At 52.2% G+C, this 22,978-nt stretch overlaps 1 protein-coding gene across 1 annotated transcript; it reads right to left on the bottom strand.

The window, feature by feature from the left end:
* Positions 1–3,532: 3,532 nt before the first annotated feature.
* Positions 3,533–8,073, bottom strand: LOC144275171 (uncharacterized). Its single transcript, XM_077834322.1, has 4 exons — positions 7,832–8,073; positions 7,172–7,298; positions 6,552–6,665; positions 3,533–6,242 (listed from the first exon to the last, which is right to left on the bottom strand). Exons 1-4 carry the CDS (start codon positions 7,952–7,954, stop codon positions 3,892–3,894), a joined length of 2,715 nt encoding a protein of 904 aa, XP_077690448.1. The 5' UTR covers positions 7,955–8,073; the 3' UTR covers positions 3,533–3,891.
* Positions 8,074–22,978: the final 14,905 nt, after the last annotated feature.

The following is a 22,978-nucleotide window of genomic DNA, read 5'->3' as shown; positions in this document are numbered from 1 at the left end:
CCCTGTCTCTGGGTGGTGGGGGTAATTCCCGGCTCAGACTGTGTCCCTGAGACACGGGGGAAGAGGGGCAGGGCCAACCCGAAGGGGGTGTGGGGCCTGGGACAACTCCCCCTCAGCCCCAGCCCTGCCCCCACTCCACCCCTTCCCCTAAGTCTCCGCCCCACTTCTTCCTGCCCCTGCTCTGTCCCCTCCCCACTCCCATTCCACCCCTTCCCCTGCGCCCCTGCCTGCCCCTCGCCTCTTTCTGACTTCCACCCTCTCCCCTGGGGGCCCTGAGATCAGCCTCTCTGGCCTTAGACCATAGGCTCTATGACCTCCTCCTGTGGACTTTCTGTCATGCTTTCTCTATGACCCTGGAAGTTGCATCAGGTCTCAGCTCTGTGCAGTCTCTGGACTATCAAACCATAGAGAGCATTGAGTGAGGGAGGCAGAGAGGTCAATTTCACTGCCCCCGGGACTGTGCAGACTCTTTGCCACTGTCCTCTGTGATCCAAGGGGACTCTGAGGATCCTGGGTCAGCCACTGCCACTGAGGCATGAGGGGGAACAGCCCCATGGGAAAGCAAAAATGGGCTTCTCTAGCCCCAGTCCTCCTAGCGCCTATGACCTGAACCATTCCCATCTACCCAGCCTTCTAGCTCATCTCTGTGCCCCTGGAGGACCCCTGTCTACCCAAAGCCGGATACCTCATCTCTATGGCCCCTGGAAGCTCCTCCCTCTCCCTCCCTGCCACCCCAGGGATGGGAGGGGGAAGAACTTTAATTTCCACCTGTGATGTTTGAATTTTGAAGGCAGATGTGGGATTTTTTTCCCTTAAATTGGTTGTGTGAACCTAACACCAGTGAGGAGAGCCGTGTAGGTCACTATGATGCTAGCCTGGACCTTACAGTAGTATGTTACTATCCAGCCTGCACATAGGGCCTTGTGCTTTGTGTCAGCATGTATGTCCAGGGCCAGCCCTAGGGAAAATGATGCCCTGGGTGAACTTGTATTTTGGCGCCGTTGGCCCCCGTGGGCTCCCCGCACCGAGCCCCCTTCATGCCAATCCCTGTAACCCCCCCCTCTCCTCCCGGCACCCACCTGCAGAACCTGATCTGGATGCATGGTGCAGCTGGCATTGCTGCTCACACCCCCTCTCAAACACTGCTTCTCCACGCACCCCTAGGGGCTGTGGAAGTGTCTGATGCCTCTCTGGTGTGGGGGTGTGGTTTTTCATTAGCGATAAGGGTTGTGAAGTGCATGGAAATATAAAGAACAAAAAGGAGAGGTGTATTTAACCACAAGGCTTCTAGCTCCTGCTTTGTTGCATCATTGCTACCGACTATTTCCTGGCAGAAGAGTTTCTCACGGGTTCAAATGTAGGGGCAGGCGATCCAGGTGACTGCCTGGGATGCCGGACTTGGGTGGCGCTGAGCTCGGGGTACTGTTTGTGACAAAAGTTTAACAAATGGCGGGGGGCACCAAAGACGCAGTTTTACTTTATGTTAACAAAGTTTTGCTTCTGAATTTATGTTCACGTTATCAGTAGAAAATATGGTCCAGGTCTACACAGGTAGTTGAGCACCTAAACCCCAGATTTAGGCCTCTAATTTCCAGTTTTAGGTTATCGTCATGCCTCATCTGGATGCCTGTCTCTCATGTAAGCTCCAGCATGATCCACACACCAGGGGAAGGTATGCACAACTCCCCTGCCTGTAACCCCTGTGAGGACAGATCTGGTATGCATGCTCTGAGCACCTCTCCTGGAAGAGGTGCCATTAAAATCAAGGAGGACCTGGTGGGGAAGATGCCCATATTATAGTTTTCAGCCCACTGATTAAAGCAGTCACCCAGGATGTCAGAGACCTGCATTCAATACCCCCTCTGCCTGGGGAGGAGAAAAGATTTGGACATGGGCCTCCCACATCTCTCAAGAGCATGCCCTACCCATGGGCTATTCTCAGGTGGGGCTCCCTCACTCTCTCCTGTTGAAGCTGTTCCATTGAGAATAAATACTTGAAGAGTCATCGAATTCGGGGGAGCGAGAATGAGAATTGTTCTGTTGCCTAAAACATGCACCTGGAAAATCCCTGCTCACATGCTTTCCCATCTTCAGAAGATGGGGGAATTGAACCTAGCACTCCTACATCACAGCGGAGTGCACTAATCACTGGGTTACAAGGTAAGCAGCACCAGCTCCCCTTCTGGTCACTTTGTAAGGTGTGGGCAGGCACCTGCGCTGTTCTGAGGCCCTTGGAATTGCAAGCTCTTGCTTCAAGAGCATAGGTGAGGAGGGGTTCTTTGGTCCTGCTGCTGTCGAGAGGCTGCAAAAACTTCTATATAAACTCTTGGGACCTGATCCTTTTATCTCAGATCTTCTTAAGCTTTATTATTATTTATTTTTATTATTTTATTTAGGTGCCACAAGGATTCCTTGTTGTTTTTACAGAATACAAAGTGTACCGTGATCACTTTATATTTTTTATTACAAATACCTGCACTGTAAAAAACAAAAGAAATAGTATTTTTCAATTCACCAACTGCAAGTACCGTATGCAATCTCTTTATCATGAAAGTTGAACTTACAAATGTAGAATTATGTACAAAAAATACCTGCATTCAAAAATAAAACAATGTAAAACTTTGGAGCCTACAACTCCACTCAGTCCTACTGCTTGTTGGGCCAATCACTCAGAAGAACAAGTTTGGTTACAATGTGCAGGAGATCATGCTGCCCGCTTCTTGTTTACAAGGTCACCTGAAAGTGAGAACAGGCGTTCGCATGGCAGTGTTGCAGCCGGCGTCGCAAGATATTTACGTGCCAGATGCTCTAAAGGGTCCTAGGTCCCTTCCCACTGGAACCACCATTCCAGAGGACATGCCTCCATGCTAATGACGGGTATCTAATCAATAACCGACACATGCTCATTTTCTTCAACTGAGTCAGATGCCACCAGCAGAAAGTTGATTTTCTATTTTGGTGGTTCGGGTTCTGTAGTTTCCCAATCAGTGTCTTCCTCTTTTAAGACTTCTGGAAGCATGCTCCATATCTCATCCCTCTCAGATTTTGGAAGACACTTCAGATTCTTAAACCTTGGGCCGAGTGCTGTAGCTATCTTTCGAAATCTCAGATAGTTACTTTCTTTGCGTTTTGTCAAATCTGCAGTGAAAGTGTCCCCCCATGTGCTAGGTCATTCTCCGGGACTTCGATATGATGACATATTTGGCAGAAGGTGTGTAAAACAGGACAGGGGACATACAAGTCTCCTTCAAGGAGTTCAGTCACAAATGGAATTAATGCATTATTTTTTTTAAATGAGCATCCTCCACTGGAATGGTGGCCGAAGCATGAAGGGACATAGGCATGTTTAGCATATCTTCCACTTAAATACCTGCGCTGCCAGCTACAAACATGCCATGGGAACGCCTTCTCACACTTTCCGGTGACATCATAAATTAGAAGCAGGCAGCATTCGCTCCCGTAAATGTAAACAAACTTGTTTGTCTTAGCGAGTGGCAGAAAAAGAAGTAGCACTGAGTGGACTTCTAGGCTCTAAAGTTTTTAATTGCTTTATTTTTCAGTGCACTTATATAATTAAAATCATCTATGTTTCTAAGTTACACTTTCCTGATAAAGAGATTGCACGACAGCACTTGTATGAGGGGAACTGAAAAATACTATTTTTGTTTTGCATGTTTGCAGTACAAATATTTGAAATCAAAAATAATAGAAAGTGAGCACTGTGCACTTTCTATTCTTTGTTGTGAGAGAAATCAATAGATATGAAAACATAGAAAAACATTCTAAGCATATATAACATTATAAACATAAGCACTCATGGGGTTTCTCTCCGGTATGGATTGCTTGATGTTTAACAAGGTCTGACCTCTGTATGAAACTTTTCCCACATTCTCAGCACTTATGGGGTCTCTCTCCTGTGTGGATTTTGTGATGTTTAATTAGGCCTGACCTCCGTACAAATTTTTTCCCACAGTCTAAGCACTTGTGGGGTCTCTCTCCTGTGTGTATTCTCTGATGTGTCACCAGGGCTGATTTCCATGTGAAACTTTTCCCACAATCAAAGCACTTATGGGGTCTCTCTCCTGTGTGGATTATCTGATGTTTAAGAAGGGTTGGCCTTTCTGTGAAACTTTTTCCACATTCTAAGCACTTATGGGGTTTCTCTCCGGTGTGGACTGCTTGATGTTTAACAAGGTCTGACCTCTGTATGAAACTTTTCCCACATTCTAAGCACTTGTGGGGTCTCTCTCCTGTGTGGATTTTCTGATGTTTAATTAGGCCTGACCTCCGTACAAATTTTTTCCCACAGTCTAAGCACTTGTGGGGTCTCTCTCCCGTGTGTATTCTCTGATGTGTAACCAGGGCTGATCGCCATGTGAAACTTTTCCCACAGTCCAAGCACTTATGGGGTCTCTCTCCTGTGTGGATTACCTGATGTCTAAGAAGGGTTGGCCTTTCTGTGAAACTTTTTCCACAGTCTAAGCACTTTTGGGGTTTCTCTCCGGTGTGGATTGCTGGATGTTTAACAAGGTCTGACCTCTGTATGTGTAACCAGGGCTGTATGTGTATTCTCTGATGTGTAACCAGGGCTGATCGCCATGTGAAACTTTTCCCACAGTCTAAGCACTTGTGGGGTCTCTCTCCTGTGTGGATTGCCTGATGTTTAAGAAGGGTTGGCCTTTCTGTGAAACTTTTTCCACAGTCTAAGCACTTATGGGGTCTCTCTCTTTTGTGTATTCTCTGATGTGTAACCAGGGCTGATCTCCATGTGAAACTTCTCCCACAGTCCAAGCACTTATGGGGTCTCTCTCCTGTGTGGATTACCTGATGTTTAAGAAGGGTTGACCTTTCTGTGAAACTTTTTCCACAGTCTAAGCACTTATGGGGTCTCTCTCCCATGTGTATTCTCTGATGTGTAACCAGGGCTGATTGCCATGTGAAACTTTTCCCACAGTCCAAGCACTTATGGGGACTCTCTCCTGTGTGGATTAGCTGATGTTTAAGAAGGGATGGCCTTTCTGTGAAACTTTTTCCACAGTCTAAGCACTTATGGGGTCTCTCTCCAGTGTGGACTGCTTGATGTTTAACAAGGTCTGACCTGTGTATGAAAGTTTTCCCACAGTCTAAACACTGATGGGGTCTCTCTCCTGTGTGGATTTTCTGATGTTTAGTTAGGCCTGACCTCCGTACAAATTTTTTCCCACAGTCTAAGCACTTGTGCGGTCTCTCTCCTGTGTGGATTGCCTGATGTTTAAGAAGGGTTGGCCTTTCTGTGAAACTTTTTCCACAGTCTAAACACTTATGAGGTCTCTCTCCAGGGTGGATTGCCTGATGATTAAGTAGGTTTGACCTCTGTATGAAACTTTTCCCACAGTCTAAGCACTTATGGGGTCTCTCTCCCGTGTGTATTCTCTGATGTGTAACCAGGGCAGATCGCCATGTGAAACTTTTCCCACAGTCCAAGCACTTATAGGGTCTCTCTCCTGTGTGGATTACCTGATGTTTAAGAAGGGTTGGCCTTTGTGTGAAACTTTTTCCACAGTCGAAGCACTTATGGGGTCTCTCTCCGGTGTGGACTGCTTGATGTTTAACAAGGTCTGACCTGTGTATGAAAGTTTTCCCACAGTCTAAACACTGATGGGGTCTCTCTCCTGTGTGGATTTTCTGATGTTTAATTAGGCCTGACCTTCGTACGAATTTTTTCCCACAGTCTAAGCACTTGTGGGGTCTCTCTCCTGTGTGGATTAGCTGATGTGTAATCAGTGCTGACTTCCAATTCAAACAATTCCTGCTCTCAAGGCACCCAGAGGGTTTCTCTCCCATGTGGCTTCTCCCATGATTAGTAAGATCTGAGCGCTTATTGAGGTTTTCCCCACAGTCCAAGCATTGAAGTGTTTTCTCTCCAGTATTTATTGCCTGAAGCGTAAGAAGCGCCGGTCTCAGAATGAATCCTTTCCCATAACCGAGGCATTCATAGCGTTTGTCTTCCTTGGGGGTTGTCTGCCGGGCTGTGGGATCCCTGTGTCCTTCCCCACATATAATAGATCCATCCAGTTGCTCCCTTGAGTGGTTTCCCAGCAGCCTCTTTGACCTCTGCCAATTTCCCCAGGCTTCTCCCTGTGCCAAGCACTGGGAAAAATTCCCTTCAGCTCTTCCCACAAAAATCCCCTGTGGTTCCCCGTGCCCAGGAATTTCCTGATGTTGATTCCCCTCCTTCTTCTCACTCACTCTCTCATCACCTGCTGGGAGAGAGACAATGCAGACAGGAGTCATTCTGCTGAGGAGAAATTAAGAGGAATAGAACCGAGGGAAAACCCAACATACTAAAGGTTGGAGAGATGGAGCAATTGGATTCTGCCTCCACTTCCCAGTTCGGAAGGAAACTCCTGCAGTGAACAGGACACATGGGAAGCGATGTCAGTGATATCTGCTGCCTGCAGCCCTGCTCTGGGTGAGATGAGGAAGGAACCGAGGGCACTTACTAATATGTCATTTTTGGGATTCTCAACTTTTTCTTTCATTCACTAGATGATTTGTATGTCAGCGCTCACCTGTGTGGGCACCTCTTGGGATCTCTCTTTCTTCACAGGCCTGGAGATCGGGCACCCACGGCTCTTCCCCTCGTTCCAGCCGGGTGATCAGATCAGGTTTGGGAAGGGGAAATCCTGTGCAGGGAGTGATATCAGACCAGATCAGGGTTTGTGGAGGATTGAGAGAGCATCTGTCAGAAAGGACATTCCGTGGGTGGCACCTGTCCCAGTGCTGTGCTGGGGAATGTGGAATCTAAGAGGACAGGAACGTGGTCACTTAACCCCCTTGCGGGAGGCAGACGTCTGGGGAGGTGAGGGCAATTGTGATGCACACCCAGCTCTCGTGTTAAACCCCTGCCTATTTCTAAACCTGCGAAGTCCAGAGCCCTCCACATGACTGGAGCTGTTCCCAAGGAGGAGAGAGAAGAGGGATTCTGTGTGCGACCGAGAAACAACACAGACAGGACAATGCACGGCTTCTCCACCGTGCAAGCTAGGGGGGTTGGGTGGGGATGATTTAGTATGTGCCTTATGTTTTGACACCCTCTTCTCATTGGAGCATGATGAGGGAAGAACCTGACCGGTGTCAGACACGCAGACCTCCCCAGTTTCCAATAACCAAGGGGCCAGGAATCCCTTACCCAGCGAGGTCACTGTCTCGTAGTTCTCCTGCATGACATCCCTGTAGAGGGCTCTCTGAGCAGGGTCCAGCAAAGCCCCCTGCCCCTGGGTAAAATACACAGCCACCTCCTCGAAGGTCACTGGCATCTGAAACAACAAAGCACCTGCTGCCCCAGCCACAATCCCACTAGTCATGGGGTAGGACGGAGAGAGAAGCAGAATCCTCCGCGCACCCTGCTCAGAGTAGCTGGGAGGCTTCAGGGGGTGGGAGAAGGTGAGGGCATCTTGTCCTCCCCAGCACATGGAGCAGGGCAGGGTCGTCTCATTTCCCACATGCCTGCCAGCCATAGGCTGAGACGGGAAGCAGAGCTCTGAGCCGGGGACAGGGACAGGAACCTTGACAGCTTCCCTTCGTACTTCACAGCAGCCTCTGGTCAGTGGGTCAGGTTCCAGCACTGGGAGTCTGGTCCATTTTCCCAGCCCTCCCCAGGGGGGTGTTTTCTGGTTCAGAAATGGGGGATTGTTTCCCCTCCCCCCCACTCGCCAATGGGCCTGTTCAGAAAATCAGGCCCAGGTTGATCACGTTCCAGCAGGTTTATCGCACCCCGTCCCACCCCGGGTGATTAACCCCCCTACGATGCCCCTCCCCCACCACCAAAAGCTCCCTGAAAATCCCCTACCTGAGCTGGCTCCATCACAGCCATTTCCCTGCCCTGTCCCCTGCAAGATGGGACAATCTGAAGCAAAATGTGGACGCGATTCCTCAGCCTGTAAGAGGAGATGGGAGATTGGGCAGGTTTCATAAGGGGCTGGAGTCCATGTCACTCCCCAATTCCCCCCAGGCTCTCTCCCTGCAGACAGACGCTCTGATTCTATGACTCTGCCATGCTGGGAACAAACCCAGTTAGTTCATTACCTCCCCGGCCAGCCCCCCCCCCCCCGCCCCCTCCCCCGCTTAGAACTAACCCACCACCTCCCTTCTAAACCTCCCCACAGCAGCATCTCCGAGCCAAATGCTGGAAAAAGAGCAGATCAAAGGAGTCACTTCAGGGTACTGCCCCACAGTGTATTGTGACCCCCTCCAGCTCTCCCCCATCTCCATCCGTAGTACGGTGCTCAGCAGAGCGAGCAACTGGCTTTTCCTCTCTCAGCCCCTGCTCTTGTTCCCAGGAGAGCGGACTGCCCGGGGGTGCAGGGAATGGATCTGGGCAGGGCTGGGAGCTGGGAACCTCCCTCCCCACTTCTTGCTGCTGCTGCCCTTCAAGTCTCTCCGCTCTCCTTTTTTATCTTCTTCCCTCAACCTGGGAGAACGGGTGACTGTCCCATTGCCATGGGCCTCTGCTCTCATTAGGCAGCTCAGCCACTGACACTGGTAACAGGGGTTTGAAGCTGGCTGTGTCACTGAGGGCAGGAGCTCTGGGACTCACAGACACAGCCTGTATCCTGAGGTCTCTGAGGATGCGGGGCTGGAAGTGGGTCAGTCTCCGGATTTGGGACTCAGCGGGGAGAGCCCAGGGCTCGGGACTCTGGATTCCCCCCAAGATGGACTTTGCTGAATGCTCCTGATTTCTGTGCTAACGAGCTCTGTTCCACACGGTTTTCTAAGCGACCAATGAACCCTTCTGTTTTCCAAGCTGGCTGAGAGTCACAGCGGACTGCGGAGGTGGGGTGCACGGCCCCTGTGAGGAGCATGTCAGGCTTCTCCTTAGGCTGCCCCCGGGGGTTCAGGCTGGGGTCATGTGCCCTCCCTGGGCCCCAGGACCGGGAAGGCTGGGGCCACATGCTCAGCAGGTCGGGGGAGATGTTGGGGGTGCTCAGGGTCTGGGGTCCTGCCCCTGCAGTGGGAGGGGGACTTGCCTCCCCCAGCCCTAGATTCATCCCCCAGCAGCTGTATCTCGTTCTTCTTCCCAGCTCCTAGTCCCAGGCAGGGGGGCTGAAACAATCTGTACAGTGGGGTGTCAAGGTTCCTTCCCCACTCTGAACTCTAGGGTACAGAAGTGAGAACCCACATGAAAAACCACCTAAGCTTATTCTTACCAGCTTAGGTTAAAAACTTCCCCAAGGTACCAACTTTGCCTTGTGCTTGAACAGTATGCTGGCACCACCAAATGTTTTAAGCAAAGAACAGGGAAAGAGACCACTTGGAGACGTCTTCTCCCCAAAATAGCCCCCCAAACCCTACACACCCCCTTTCCTGGGGAGGCTTGAGAATAATATCCTAACCAATTGGTTACAAAATCATCAAAGACCCAAACCCCTGGATCTTGAAAGAATGGGAAAATCAGTCAGGTTCTTAAAAGAAGGATTTTATTAAAAAAAAAAAGAGAGAGAGGTAAAACTCATCTCTGTAAAATCAGGATGGAAAATACTTTACAGGGCATTCAGATTCAAAACACAGAGGATCCCCCTCTGGGCAAAACCTTAAAGTTACAGAAAACAGGAATAAACCCCCCTCTTAACACAGGGAAAATTCACATAAAACAAAAGATAAACGAATCTGCGTTGCCTGGGTTACCTATACTGGTTGCAAAATTGGAGACTTGGATTAGGATGGGTTGGAGAAGATGGATTTCTGTCTGGCCTCTCTCAGTCCCAAGAGAGAACAACCACGTAAACAAAGAGCACAAACAAAAGCCTTCCCCCCCCCCCCGGCAAGATTTGAAAGTATCTTGTCCCCTTATTGGTCCTTTGGGTCAGGTGCCAGCAGGTAAGCTGAGCTTCTGAACCCTTCACAGGTAACAGGATGTTGCCTTTGGCCAGGAGGGATTTTATAGCACTGTGTACAGAAAGGTGGTTTCCCTTCCCTTTATATTTATAACAGGGGGGCTGAGAGCCATTGAACCAAACTGTAAAGCCTGGATAGGATGGAAACCCCTTCAAGCCAGGGGGTGCAGCAGGGCCCCGCCAGCCCAGATCCAGAGCCTGTGCTGCCCCCCCCCCGATTGTACCCCTGGGCCCCGCTCCCTCCCCGACCCCCAGCTGGGGCCCCCCATCCTGCATCCAGTTTAGCCCTTGCCAACCTTCTGCCCCTCCCTATTTGCCCCCGTCCCATCTCCCTGATCTGCAGCCCCCGTCCACACCAGCCCGGCTAGGGGCAGGGAAACAAACCAGCAGATTGGGGAGGCGGGGTAACGTGATCCTGCCCCCGCCACGCACACGCCGGGAGCTGCGGCAGCTTTCCCGGGCCCGGGGCAGGGAATCGCAGCCGGCTCCGCGGGGAGCAGCCCGGGGCCAAACCCGCCCCCTGCAGCCCGGGGGTGACGGGGGGGGGCGGGTCTCTCTTACCTTCCCTCCGAGCGGGGCCCCCCGGGGCAGGGGCCGGGCCGGGAAGGGGCCCTGGCCGGGCTGGGGGCTCTGCCCTGGGAGAGGCTCCCGGGGAGCAGCGGGCAGGGCCCGGCTGGAGGTTCCCCTCTCCCGGCTGCAGCCCGGGCTCCGGGCTCCCAGCACCAGCCGCCGGGGCTCGGGGATCTCGCCGGGAGCCAGAGTCCCCGCAGCGGCTGCGACCCACTTCCTGCGGCCGGGCCTGAGCCCCGCGATCCTCCCCCCAGAGCCGCCCCCCAGCCGCTCCTGGGTCCTAGCGATCAACCCGTCAATTGCGCCTCCCCTCTCTGTGTCAGGTGTCGTGTTTTCAAGTGCTCCGCCTAGGAATGTGCTACCGGGAGCGGTTACCGATACCTAGTGGAGGGTAAGAAACTGCTAGTGTAGTAAACTGCTACCTGATGTAGCAAATGCCTACGGGCAGCAGCTTCTTCCACTGCAGTGTAGGTGAAATTGCTACGCGTAGAAATGTGCTCGCTCGCTCTCTCCCTCTCCCTCTCGCTCCCTGTAGCAGTTATTTCTATGTGTAGATTGTAAGAAACAGCTTTTGTAAACAGAGGCTCCTTCCCGCACAGGTCATGTTTGCTAAACCTTAATTTTTTTTCTCTTCTCTGGCCTCTCTCCAATTTTTACTCCAGCTGAGAGCTCATCAGCCCAGAGGAGAGCCGATATCCCAGAGTGACCGTCTGTTTTCTTGCATAGGTCCCTTTCCACAGTACTCGGATTCAGCTTGTGGTCCACTATGACCCTCCGATCCCTTTCCGCAGGACTCCTTCCTAGGAAGTCATTTCCCATTTTGTATGCTTCCAGCTTGTTATCATTCACAAAAGTTTATAATTGTACTCTCTATGCCATTATCTCAATCATTCATTCAGATTTTGAATAGAAGCTTATCCAGAACTGATCCCTGCAGAACCCCACTGGTTATGCCCTTTCAACCTGACTCAGCCCTTTCAGCCTCTGAGTCACTTGCACCCATCTTATTTTAGCTCCATCTAGGTGGCATTTCCATAGTTTGTTTATGAGAAGGTCATGGGAGACCTGCAACACTGCAATCTGATGAAGCTAATTCCTCCAGATAGCAGTTTCTCAACACTGTAGGTAGGTGAGACTGCTCTCTGCAGCAATTAGCTACATCAGATGGCCTTTGTTAGCATCGTAGGACCTGTTGCTGCTGCAGGTAGCCTGGTCCTACAGATAGCATTTTCACACCCATATACGGGTCAGAAATTGCAATCTGCAGGGATGTGCTATCTGTAACACTGCAATCTGATGAAGTTACTTCCTACAGATAGCAGTCTCACGTACCTGTGGTGTGAGAAACTGCTCTCTGTAGGAATTAGCTACATCAGATTGTGGCGGTTCAATGACAAGACAGCACAGAGCTTTTAGCAAGCAAGCGGCTGGTCTGCTAATGGGCTTCTGCCTGTCAGCTTTCCACCTTCCCCTTTATTCTTTCTCTCCCCCCGCGCATTACATTCTCCAACAGATAAAAGGAATACACTGGCTTTGTTCAACATTCTTATTTACCAGTTTCTATCTACCGCATTCCTTGCTCTCGGGCCTTGAGCCCAGTCCTGGGAGGCTTCCCACGGTTCATGTCATCTGGGCGAGATTCCAAGGTTGATGCCCTTGAAAGGCGCTGTGTGTGCACAGGTCCAGCACAACAATCCAGGTGTGCCCTGAATGTTGCCAAGCGCATAAACCTTGTATGAATCCTACATCCCCTCCTTTTTTGTTTATTTGTGCTCGGCCATCTCATGGTAGCCATCAATTTGCTTTTGCAAGCCAATTAACTGCCGGACAGACGAGGTCATAACTCGTGGAGCCTGCCAGGGCGGTTCTCGACAAAGCCTTAACAAAAAGGAGATACATTGCACACAGCAACAGCAAAAAATGAGCTTAAGAAGGTAAAGTGTAATTGGCCGGGCCCCAATTAGCCATGCTAGAGTACTGGGAAGAGAGGTTCGCGTAAGCAGCGAGCATCATCTCATTTCCGATTTCCTCAGGGTGATGACATACTGGAATAAGGCACGTACCTAACAATTCTTCAGCTGCTACAAAATCAAATAAACAAAAGTGGGTAACATTTTCTATTGTAGCCAATCTTTCCCATAGGTTATATGTCATTCGGGCTCGTAACGGAGAAAGCGCTCCCGAGCCAACCCCTACAGGAAATAGCAGGCACAAAAGGCATACAATCAATACAGAATTAGCAGTAATTTGGGCAAGAATTGCCACAAACAAAGTCTCAGAAGTCTCTGGCTGTTGGTTTGCTGCCAGTCTTCGTTGAGCCGCGGCGACCAATGCTTTTACTGCTCCCCATGTCACGGGCTGGCTTGGGACGCTACGCCTCCTCCGTTTCCGTCCTGCCGTTGTCGACCCAGGAGGCACCGCGTTCTACTCCGAGGTCAGCTAAAACTCCGGTATGGGGTTCGACAGCCTCTGGTGCCACGCCATGCTGTTTCAGTGCCGGTCGCACACACCGGACCGGAACCCACAACGGTCCTGCAGGGAGAGACACAGCAGCATATCCCCAACCCCAAGTAATTAGAGGCACTGGGCCCAACCATTGCGGATCGGGCAGCTGATGGTAATAGACACGCGGTCTTTCCAGTACCTCGGATTTGTGAAAATGCCGATCCGTGGGGGTCTGCTGATCTGCGTTCAGCGTTAAATTATTTAAAGTGAACAAAAGGATACGCAATTGTTGCTGAATGTCTCCTAAGGTTCGGAGACGCAGCTCCCCTTGTTTTAATTGTTTGTCGAGCAAGGTTTTTAGCGTGTGATTTGCACGTTCAACAATGGCTTGGCCCATGGAATTATAAGGGATCCTGTGTGTGAGATGGACGTCCCATTGGACACAAAAGGAGGAAAGGGCTGTGGAGCAGTAGGCTGGGGCATTATCTATATTTTCTGGCTCGGGCGACCCATAACAGCAAAACAGGCTAGCAAATGGTGCATAACTTTGGGAGTGGCTTCCCCACGCTGTGGGGTCACCCAGAGGAATCCTGAATAGGTATCAATGGAAACATGTAAAAACGAATAGGGACGGAATTGTGGCACGTGAGTAACATCCATTTGCCACAGCTGATTCGCTGCGGTGCCTCTGGGGTTAACGGCATAAAAAAAGGTAGGGGCAGCAGCGGCATGGTGGGGGCAAGAACGAACAATAGAACGTGCATGATCAGCAGGAATATGAAACTGCCGGGCCAAAACAGAGGCAGACTGATGAAAAAAGGCATGGCTTTCAATGGGGTCAGAAAAAAGGGAATTTACCTGACCACGTAACGCGCGATCGGCGCGCGCATTGCCTTCAGTAAGTAGCCCAGGCAGAGGGGTATGACTGCGAATATGAGCAACAAAATAAGGGAAATTACGAGTGGTGAGGAGATACTGTAAGGACAAAAACAGGCGAAGAAGGTCTGCATCGACCTGAGGGGTAATGAGGGCAAGGGGTAAATGATCAATTACCTGATAAACATAATGCGTGTCCACGATCAAATTAAAGGGACAATCAGCAAAAAGTTAAAAGGCCAAAGTAACAGCAGCTAATTCCAAGGACTAGTAAAGCTCTCCAAGCGCTGTGCATGCAAATATTATTGTACAAGCGAATGAAGCGCTTTCAGCTTTTCTAGGGGGAGGGGCCACTGGTCAATCCATACGGGCTCTAAGGATTGCCATACTAATGGTACTGCGGATGGCAAGGTGGGTGAGGGAGGATTTCGGGCCATTATATATTAATATCGAGGGTGGTGTCCAGCTTTGTAAGTAAGTCAGGGCCCCAAATATTGAGGTGGACAGGGAGTACAAAAAGGCGGATTGTAGCAAGGGCACGGCCTCCTGGTTTGGAGACCGTGACCCAGGACAAACTTTGGCGCCCGGGTTTGCTACCCCCGATCCCCACAACTCTTTAGAAGGAACTGTTGGCCAACCGACCGGCCACTCCGGATCACGAATCACCGTAACGTCAGCTCCAGTGTCCACCAGCCCTGTAAAAGGAACATTATTTAAGAGAAGTGTTAACTGAGGTTTCGAGGGGTGGACCGACATTGTTAGAGCAACAAGTGGAGAGGACGTGTTGTGAGATGGCGACTGAGCCAGTGTCGATCCAAAGCCGCCTCCGCCCCAGGCTCGATCCTCTGCAGCTGGCACCTGATAGGGGACTAAAATCAATTGCGCAATTGACCGTCCATGCGGGAGCGACTGCGGAAGATGGGTCCACACCTGAACCTTAATAACGCTGTTGTAATCGCCATCAATGACCCCTGGGATGACAAAAAAGCCCTGTTTCCCAGTGTGTGAGCAAGGGAGAACAAGACCCACAAATCCGGCAGGGAGAGGTCCCGTCACCTGGGTAGGTATGGCACAAACCTCCCCCGGCAACTGAAAATCAGCGTCCTCCTGCATAATCAAATCAAGCCCTGCACTTCCGGCAGTCGCCGCCTTCATGGAGTCTATGGGTTTTAAAGCAGAGGAACAGTTGTCTGAGTGGGAAACACCCCTGTTTGGCCCTGGGTTCGGGGGGAACCCGTCATGCGGTTTCCCGACCCGCTACGACACTGATTAGCCCAGTGATAGCCCTTCCGACACTTGGGGCACTTCTTTGAGGGGTGGGCAGGCGCTGTCGATGAGCGGCACTCCCGCTGAAAGTGACCCTCCTTACCACAGCGGTAACAACGCTTCCCCTCCTTCCCGCTTTTCCGCAGGGCGGCGGCCATAACCCCAGCTTTATGTGCTTGTGTGCCGATGATTTGGCACGCCCGCAGCATGTCCGACAGCTCTAGAACACCAGCGGCTTGTGCCACCTGGAGAGCACGGCGGCAATCCTCGTTCGCATTTTCAACCGCCATTTTTAACAGGATCTCCTGAGCTGCCGCAGGGTTATCCACCTGTTGGAGGATAGCCTCCTGCAATCTGTTGGTAAAATCCGTAAAGGACTCTGATGCACCCTGACGGATACTGGCAAAGCTTTTGGTAGGCTTGCCTGAATCCGGGACCTTCCGGAAAGCATGCTGGGCACAGGTAGGAATAATGGGGAAGACGGCCTGAGGGAGTTGAGACTGCATCTGAACAGTAGCAAACAGGCCCTCCTCTGCCAAATGCTCATAAATGACACCTTGCTCTCTATATACCTGGGCTTGGCGTTCCGCCATCTGCCAATACTCACTAAGCCAAATAACATACTGACTGGGCGTCAGCATCATGCGCAACAGTGCCTTCCAATCTTCAGGGATCAGGGTGTACCCAGTACCTAGCCCTTCAATGAGACCACTTACATACGTGCTAGTGAGGCCGAACTCGCGAATCGCTTTCTTTACGTCTCTGACCACCGAATAGGGCAAACTGACCCAGTTTGCAACCTGGTTGCTCTGGCCATCATCCTGCCAGGTCACCGGACAAACTGAGACCAGATCAGCCAGCTCCTCTGCTGTAAGATCTGAGCGAGTCTTCGCTGCGTGAACCATTTGTTGCACCAGCGAAAGCCGCATGGGTCCCCACGGGGGGAGGGTGATCACACACCGGCTCCGGTGGGGAAGGCCAGGGAGGCGGTGGTAATAGAGGCACTGGGGGCGAAGCAGGGGGAGGGATGGCTGCAGGAGCGGACGGGGTGGCGGGATCGGCAGCCCCTCTGTTGGTGCGGGAGTGGGCCTTTCCGAGGCGACACGCTGTGTTGCATTGCCAGGAGGGGGGATGGCTGCAGGAGCGGACGGGCGTGGCGAGAGCACCAGCCTCGCGAGGGAGGGCCTGTCCGAGGCGACACACTGTATCGCGTCGCGGCAGAGATGCCAGGCATGTAGAGCCTGCACAGGCGCCCGAGGCTCTTTGTGCAATGTCTGGCCCAACCGCTCCCAGTCCGCTAGCTTAAGACTTCCAGCTTCAGGGTACCACGGGCATTGGGCACTCACCTCCTGTAGCAGGAGAGTGAGTTCTCGAGTGGGGCAGTCATGCTGCGCCTTACGCAGCAAATGCTGTAGCTCACTGCGGTGTTGCACTTGCAAAGCAGAGAGGGACCTTCCCATACTTACCATATTTTTGCAAGCACTGGTGTCTCAGTCCCACTGGGGTAACTGTTACTCCCCGTGCCCCCGTCTGTGCCGGGTTTTGCCCTCTGTCACCCTCTGCCAGCACCTCACCCCAAGCTTAACTCCTGCTCCACCCCCCCAGCCCTGATTTTGCCTTTTAGCCCCTCTCCTAATGCTGCCTCCAGCTGCTTGACCCCCCATCAGTCAATTTCCACCCCCTGCTCAGACCCTGGCCACCCCCCTGCTCCATTTTGCCCCCTTTGCCCCTTTTTAACCCCTGTAAATAGCAGTCAGCAGATTTTTACTGCTAATAAGGGCAGGGTGAAGGGCAGTGGCTTCAGCAGTTGTACTGAGGACAGAAGGGAGGGACCTTCTTCCATCTAGTGTGGGGAATGGGTGACACATTTTTCTAAAATACTGAATGAACTTTAGGGGAAACCACTAAACATGCGCAGAGGTAAGTGGGGAAATGGTCCCGCTATTGTGGGGAACTTTCCTAACTTAAACACCTCCTGGGTGGAATCGAATAGCAGAAGGATCTGAGTCCTCGCTCCCACTCCCTTCACCCAGAGCCTGCCTCACCTTGAGGGCTCCTATCAAGGTTCCTTCCCCACTCTGAACTCTAGGGTACAGATGTGGGGACCTGCATGAAAACCCCCCTAAGCTTATTTTTACCAGCTGAGGTTAAAACTTCCCCAAAGTACAAACTATTTTACCTTTTGCCCTTGGACTTTATTGCTGCCACCACCAAGCATTTAACAAATATATAACCGGGAAAGAGCCCGCTTGGAAACGTCTTTCCCCCCAATCCTTCCAAGCCCTATGCTCCCTTTCCTGGGGAAGGCTTGATAAAAATCCTCACCAATTTGCATAGGTGACCACAGACCCAAACCCTTGGATCTTAAGAACAATGAAAAAGCAATCAGGTTCTTAAAAGAAGAATTTTAATTGAAGAAAAAAAGTAAAAGAATCACCTCTGTAAAATCAGGATGGTAAATACCTTACAGGGTAATCAGATTCAAAACATAGAGAATCCCTTTAGGCAAAACCTTAAGTTACAAAAAGACGCAAAAACAGGAGTATACGTTCCATTCAGCACAACTTATTTTATCAGCCATTTAAACAAAACACAATCTAAGGCATATCTAACTAGATTGCTTATTAACTCTTTACAGGAGATCTGACTTGCATTTCTGCTCTGGTCTGGGCAAAAGCAACACACAGACAGAGAGAAACTTTGTTTCTCCCCCTCTCCAGCTTTGAAAGTATCTTGTCTCCTCATTGGTCATTGTGGTCAGGTGCCAGCGAGGTTATCCTAGCTTCTTAACCCTTTACAGGTGAAAGGGTTTTTCCTCTGGCCAGGAGGGATTTTAAAGGTGTTTACCCTTCCCTTTATATTTATGACACTCCCCTTCCACTCTCCTGTGTGGCAAAGTCCTTATAACCCCGACCAGGCAGGGCCCAGGCTTCCTGAAGGGCTCGGCCCCCTGACCTGGTTATGACCTCTCAGGACACAGGTTAGAGCAAACCCACTCTGGGTACTTTCTCCGCTCTGGATGCTTCCCTGATCTCTTCCCTGACCATTGTTTATGCCCCAGAACAAGTGCAATTTACTAACCAGCAAGTAATTTAAAACAATCAGGAAGCAATGAGAAAGGTGAAAGGAAAACACTTAGCCCCACTCTATGGGCTCTGGGGAAGCACAAACAGCATCTCTGGGATGCCCGGACAGTTCACAGTCTGTCCCTCCCACATCCCAGGCCTCCAGCCCAGGCCCTGGCTGTGCTGCAGGGATGCTGCGGGTCAGACAGGTGCTCTGGTGGTGGCCACACGCCCTCAGGCTCTCGGTGACAGGACTTTTCTTCCCAGTGTCCCCGGAAAGGTGCAAACCAGAGGACAAATAAAAAGCCCCCCCCACTTGGTAATCTCTGTAAACTGATGGCGGGGGGAAGTGGGGCAGACTCGTGATCTTTCAGCACTTCTGGCTGCTGACCAAGTTCTGTCCCTGCCCCCCAGGGTTCCATGGGGTGCAGGCCATGGACTGGGACACCCACGAGGGGTGGGGGAAATGCCAGTATGACGGGGATAACTTCATCATCTTCCACATTCAGCCTCAGGCCCCTTACCCCTGTCTGCATCCCGACGCCCCCCTCCTGAAGCCGTGGCCCTGCTTCTGGCCCCACCTCAATGGGATTCGGGGGCGGGGCACCACACCCCTACTCTAAAATCATTCCAAATAGTCAGGGAAGCTTTGGGGGTTTGTGGAGGCTTCTGCCTGAGGGCTCAGAAGCTGCAAGGCAGGTGTCCAGACTAGGGATGAAAATAGCATGTAAAAAGTAACCCTTTCACCTATTACAATTCTACTGGTAACCTGTTAAGGAGTTCACAACATGGGCATCTGCCCAGCATCCCGGCTGCCATCATGACGGGTTTATCCCGGCAAAGCACAGGTGGAGAGGCTGGAATTGCTCTGGGCCCAGTGGAGCGATTTTTAGAGCTACACTGCCTCCCCCTTATCCCTCTCTGTGCCCTTCTACCCCCTCGAGGTGGGGCCGGGAGCCGGGCCATGGCTCCGGGAGGGTGGGAGATGGGACACAGACAGGGATAAGAGACCCAAAGCTGGACGTGGAAGCTGATGAAGTCATCCCCATCGTACTGGCATTTCCCCTGCCCCCCGGCGGTGTTCCAGTGTTGGATCATATTAAAGAAGTTCTGTATTAAAATCACAAATGAGTTTGATTCCCCATAGTTTAAATTCCAGGGTATTACTAATTAAGAGGTCTCTTGGTTTTTGGTACTGTTTCTCTCCCTCTATGCGTGAAACTTGCAAGCTGCTAATTGCGTTAGTACATTCTAAGACAGAGTCTGTTCTCAAAGCAATTCACAGAGAGAGAGACTCAAAGCAATACTCTGTAACAACAGAAACAGCACCCAGAGACTCCCCGCCCTTTTGTTGTATTAACAATTGTGATTAAAATAGAGATAGAGGATGTATGTGGATGGATGCTTGGTGTGGATAATAACTGAATGATCAGGGTGGTGCCAGCCTAAGAATCCAATGTCCATCGGCTGAAGAAGGCGTCAAGTGGAAATAACCAGAGGACCCCCGGAGGGCAGACTGGAATCCACCCAACAGCCTCAAGAATGGGAGAACCAAAGAACAAGATAACATCTAGCAGCAGGGAGCCGTCAGGAATGTGCTATCTGCTGATTGATTCAGCAACAGCATGATGAAGCAATTCCAATAGACTGGCATAGGAAGAAATTCCTATAAATATAGACTCTAAAAAGTGAGAACTTTGGGGTCTGATTCTGCAAACCAACTTCCAGGAGCATCAGATGAGCATCTGACAAGGCCCTGCTCCCTCCTCATGTCCAGGCCACCTGGCCAGTGGCTTGGCATGAGCAACTCTAAGGCTGGTAACTATGATAACAACCTTGCAGAACCTGGGTGTGTGTGTGTTTGTATGAATGAATGTGTGAATAAATATGAGAATGGAATGGAATGTTATAGCTATAACTAACTGCTTACTATGATTCTTTCTGTATTCCCAATAAATGTGGTATTTTGCCTTTTTCCCTTTAATAAGATCCTGTTGGTTTTTATTTTATTGGTATAACACCAGATCAAGGCCTCCGTCCCGTGGAACCCAGCGGGAGGGCAGGGACAGAACTAGGTCAGCAGCCAGAAGTGCTCAAAGATCATGAGTCCAACCCCCTGCTCCCCTCCCCCCAATCAGTTACAGAGATTACCAAGTGTGGGGGCTTTTTATTTGTCCTCTGGATTTGCACCTTTCCGGGGACACCGGGAAAAAGGTCCTGTCACCTAGAGCCTGAGGGCGTGTGGCCACTGCCAGAGCACATGTCTGACCTGCGGCATCCCTGCAGCACAGCCAGGGCCTGGGCAGGAGGCCTGGGACGTGGGAGGGATGGACTGTGAACTGCCCCCGTGCCCACAGAGTGGGGCTAAGTGTTTTCCTTTCGCCTTTCTCATTGTTTCCTGATTATTTTTTTAATTAGTTGCTGTTTAGTAAATTACATTTGTTCTGGAGTATAGACAATGGTCAGGGAGGAGGTCAGGGAAGCGTCCAGAGCAGAGAAAGTACCCTGGAGTGGGCACGCTGCAGCGCGTGTCCTGCGTGGTCACACCAAGGTTGGGGGCCAAGCCCCCCAGGAAGCCTGGGCCCAGCCTTGTCGGGGTTATAAGGACTTTACCACACAAGAGAGTGGAAGGGGAGCCCTCAAGGTGAGGCAGGCTCTGGGTGAGGGAAGAGGGAGCGAGGACTCAGATCCTTCTGCTGTTTGATTCCACAGCAGTGGGGGGTAAAGTCAGGAAAGTTCCCCACAGTAATGGGACCATTTCCCCGCTTACCTCCCTGCATGTTTACTGGTTTCCCCTAAAGTTCATTCAATATTTTAGGGAAAAGTGTCAGAGCTGGCCACACTCTGAGGCCACCAAAAATGTGGCCGTGAGAACCCCTGGGCTCGATGCTCATGAGGGGCCCTTCTGACCTTAGAGCCTGTGAGTGTAACAGAAGCCGGGCACAGGGATGCTGCAGCGCCGTGGGTTGATCGCTAGGACCCAGGAGCGGCTGGGGGGCGGCTCTGGGGGGAGGATCGCGGGGCTCAGGCCCGGCCGCAGGAAGTGACTCGCAGCCGCTGCGGGGACTCCGGCTCCCAGGCTCCCGGCGAGATCCCCGCGCCCCGGCGGCTGGTGCTGGGAGCCCGGAGCCCGGGCTGCAGCCGGGAGAGGGGAACCTCCAGCCGGGCCCTGCCCGCTGCTCCCCGGGAGCCTCTCCCAGGGCAGAGCCCCCAGCCCGGCCAGGGCCCCTTCCCGGCCCGGCCCCTGCCCCGGGGCCCCGCTCGGAGGGAAGGTAAGAGAGACCCGCCCCCCCCGTCACCCCCGGGCTGCAGCTCAGGGAGTTGTGAGGGGGGCAAATAGGGAGGGGCAGAAGGTGGGCCAGGGCCAAACTGGATGCAGGGTGGGTGCCCCATCCTGGGCCAGGGAAGGAGCGGGGCCCAGGGGCACAATCGGGGCGGGGGGGGGGCAGCACAGGCTCTGGATCTAGGCTAGCGGGGCCCTGCCGCACCCCCTGGCTTGAAGGGGTTTCCATCCTATCCAGGCTTTACGGTTTGGTTCAATGGCTCTCAGTGCTTCCCCCTCCGTACAGATTGTTTCAGGCCCCCTGCCTGGGACTAGGGGCTGGGGATAACAATGGGTACAGCTGGTGGGGGGTGAGCCCTCCTCGCATTGTAGGGACAGGACCCTAACCCCTGAGCACCCCCAACATCCCCCCCACTGAGCATGTGGCCCCAGCCTCTCCAGCCCCAGAGCCCATGGAGGGCGCATAGCCCCAGTCTGAACCCCAGGGGCAGCCGAAGGAGAAGCCTGACATGCTCCTCACAGGGGCCGTGCACCCCACCTCCGCAGTCAACTGTGACTCTCAGCCAGCTTGGAAAACAGAAGGGTTTATTGGTCGCTGGGAAGGCGGCACAGAACAGAGCTTGTTAGCACAGAAATCAAGAGCGTTCGGCAACGTCTGGCTTGGGGGGAATCCAGAGTCTTGAGTCCTGGGCTCTCCCCGCTGAGTCCCAAACCAGGAGACTGAGCCGCTTCCAGCCCCCCATCCTCACTGACACCCAGCTGCCCCTCCCCCATGCTTTCTCTCTTTCCCAGGAAAACAGGTCACCTGGCCTCCCCCTCTCTCTTTGTTCTCCAACATCTTCGGCTGGCTCCTTGCAGAGGATGAGCTCTGGCCATCACTTGCCAGGATAGAGAATTTTGGCCATTCTCTATGCCCAGCAGCCACTCTGCCATCACGCCTGCCCTCTAGAGGTCTCTGCAATGATCACACCCCTGTATCCCACCAGCTTGGTACTTGTGTAACACATGGGGAAACTGAGGCACACACACAGTATTCAGAGAAAACATTAAGAACAATCCCGCTTCATCAACCCCTCTGAGACCAGCCCAGGGGCACTTTCTCCAGTGGCTGGAACCACTTTGACCATACCAGCCCCTGAACCTGAGCCTGCAGATGATGGAGAGACCCAAGACAATGGGGCAGCCGCCAGTTCTCCCAGAGCGAGGGAAGAAGACAAAAAGGGAGAGTGGAGAGACTTGAAGGGGCAGCAGGAGCAGGAAGTGGGGAGGGAGGTTCCCAGCTCTGCCCAGATTCATTCCCTGCACCCCCGCGGCAGTCAGCTCTCCTGGGAACAAGGGCAGGAGCTGAGAGAGGAAAAGCCAGTTGCTCACTCTGCTGAGCACCGCACCACTTAGGGAGACGGGGGAGAGCTAGAGGGGGTCACAATACACTGTGGGGCAGTACCCTGAAGTGACTCCTTTGATTCTGCTCTTTTTCCAGCGTTTGGCTCAGAGATGCTGCTCTGGGGAGGTTTAGAAGGGAGGTGGTGGGTTAGTTCTAAGCGCGGGGGTGGGGGAGGCTGGTGGTGTGGCCGGGGAGGTAATGAACTAACTGGGTT

This window comes from Eretmochelys imbricata, chromosome 14 (assembly GCF_965152235.1).
Source record: "Eretmochelys imbricata isolate rEreImb1 chromosome 14, rEreImb1.hap1, whole genome shotgun sequence".
NCBI classification, from domain to species: domain Eukaryota; kingdom Metazoa; phylum Chordata; order Testudines; family Cheloniidae; genus Eretmochelys; species Eretmochelys imbricata.
The sequence above is the reverse complement of the archived record's forward strand: the minus strand, read 5'-3'. Positions and strand labels throughout refer to the sequence as shown.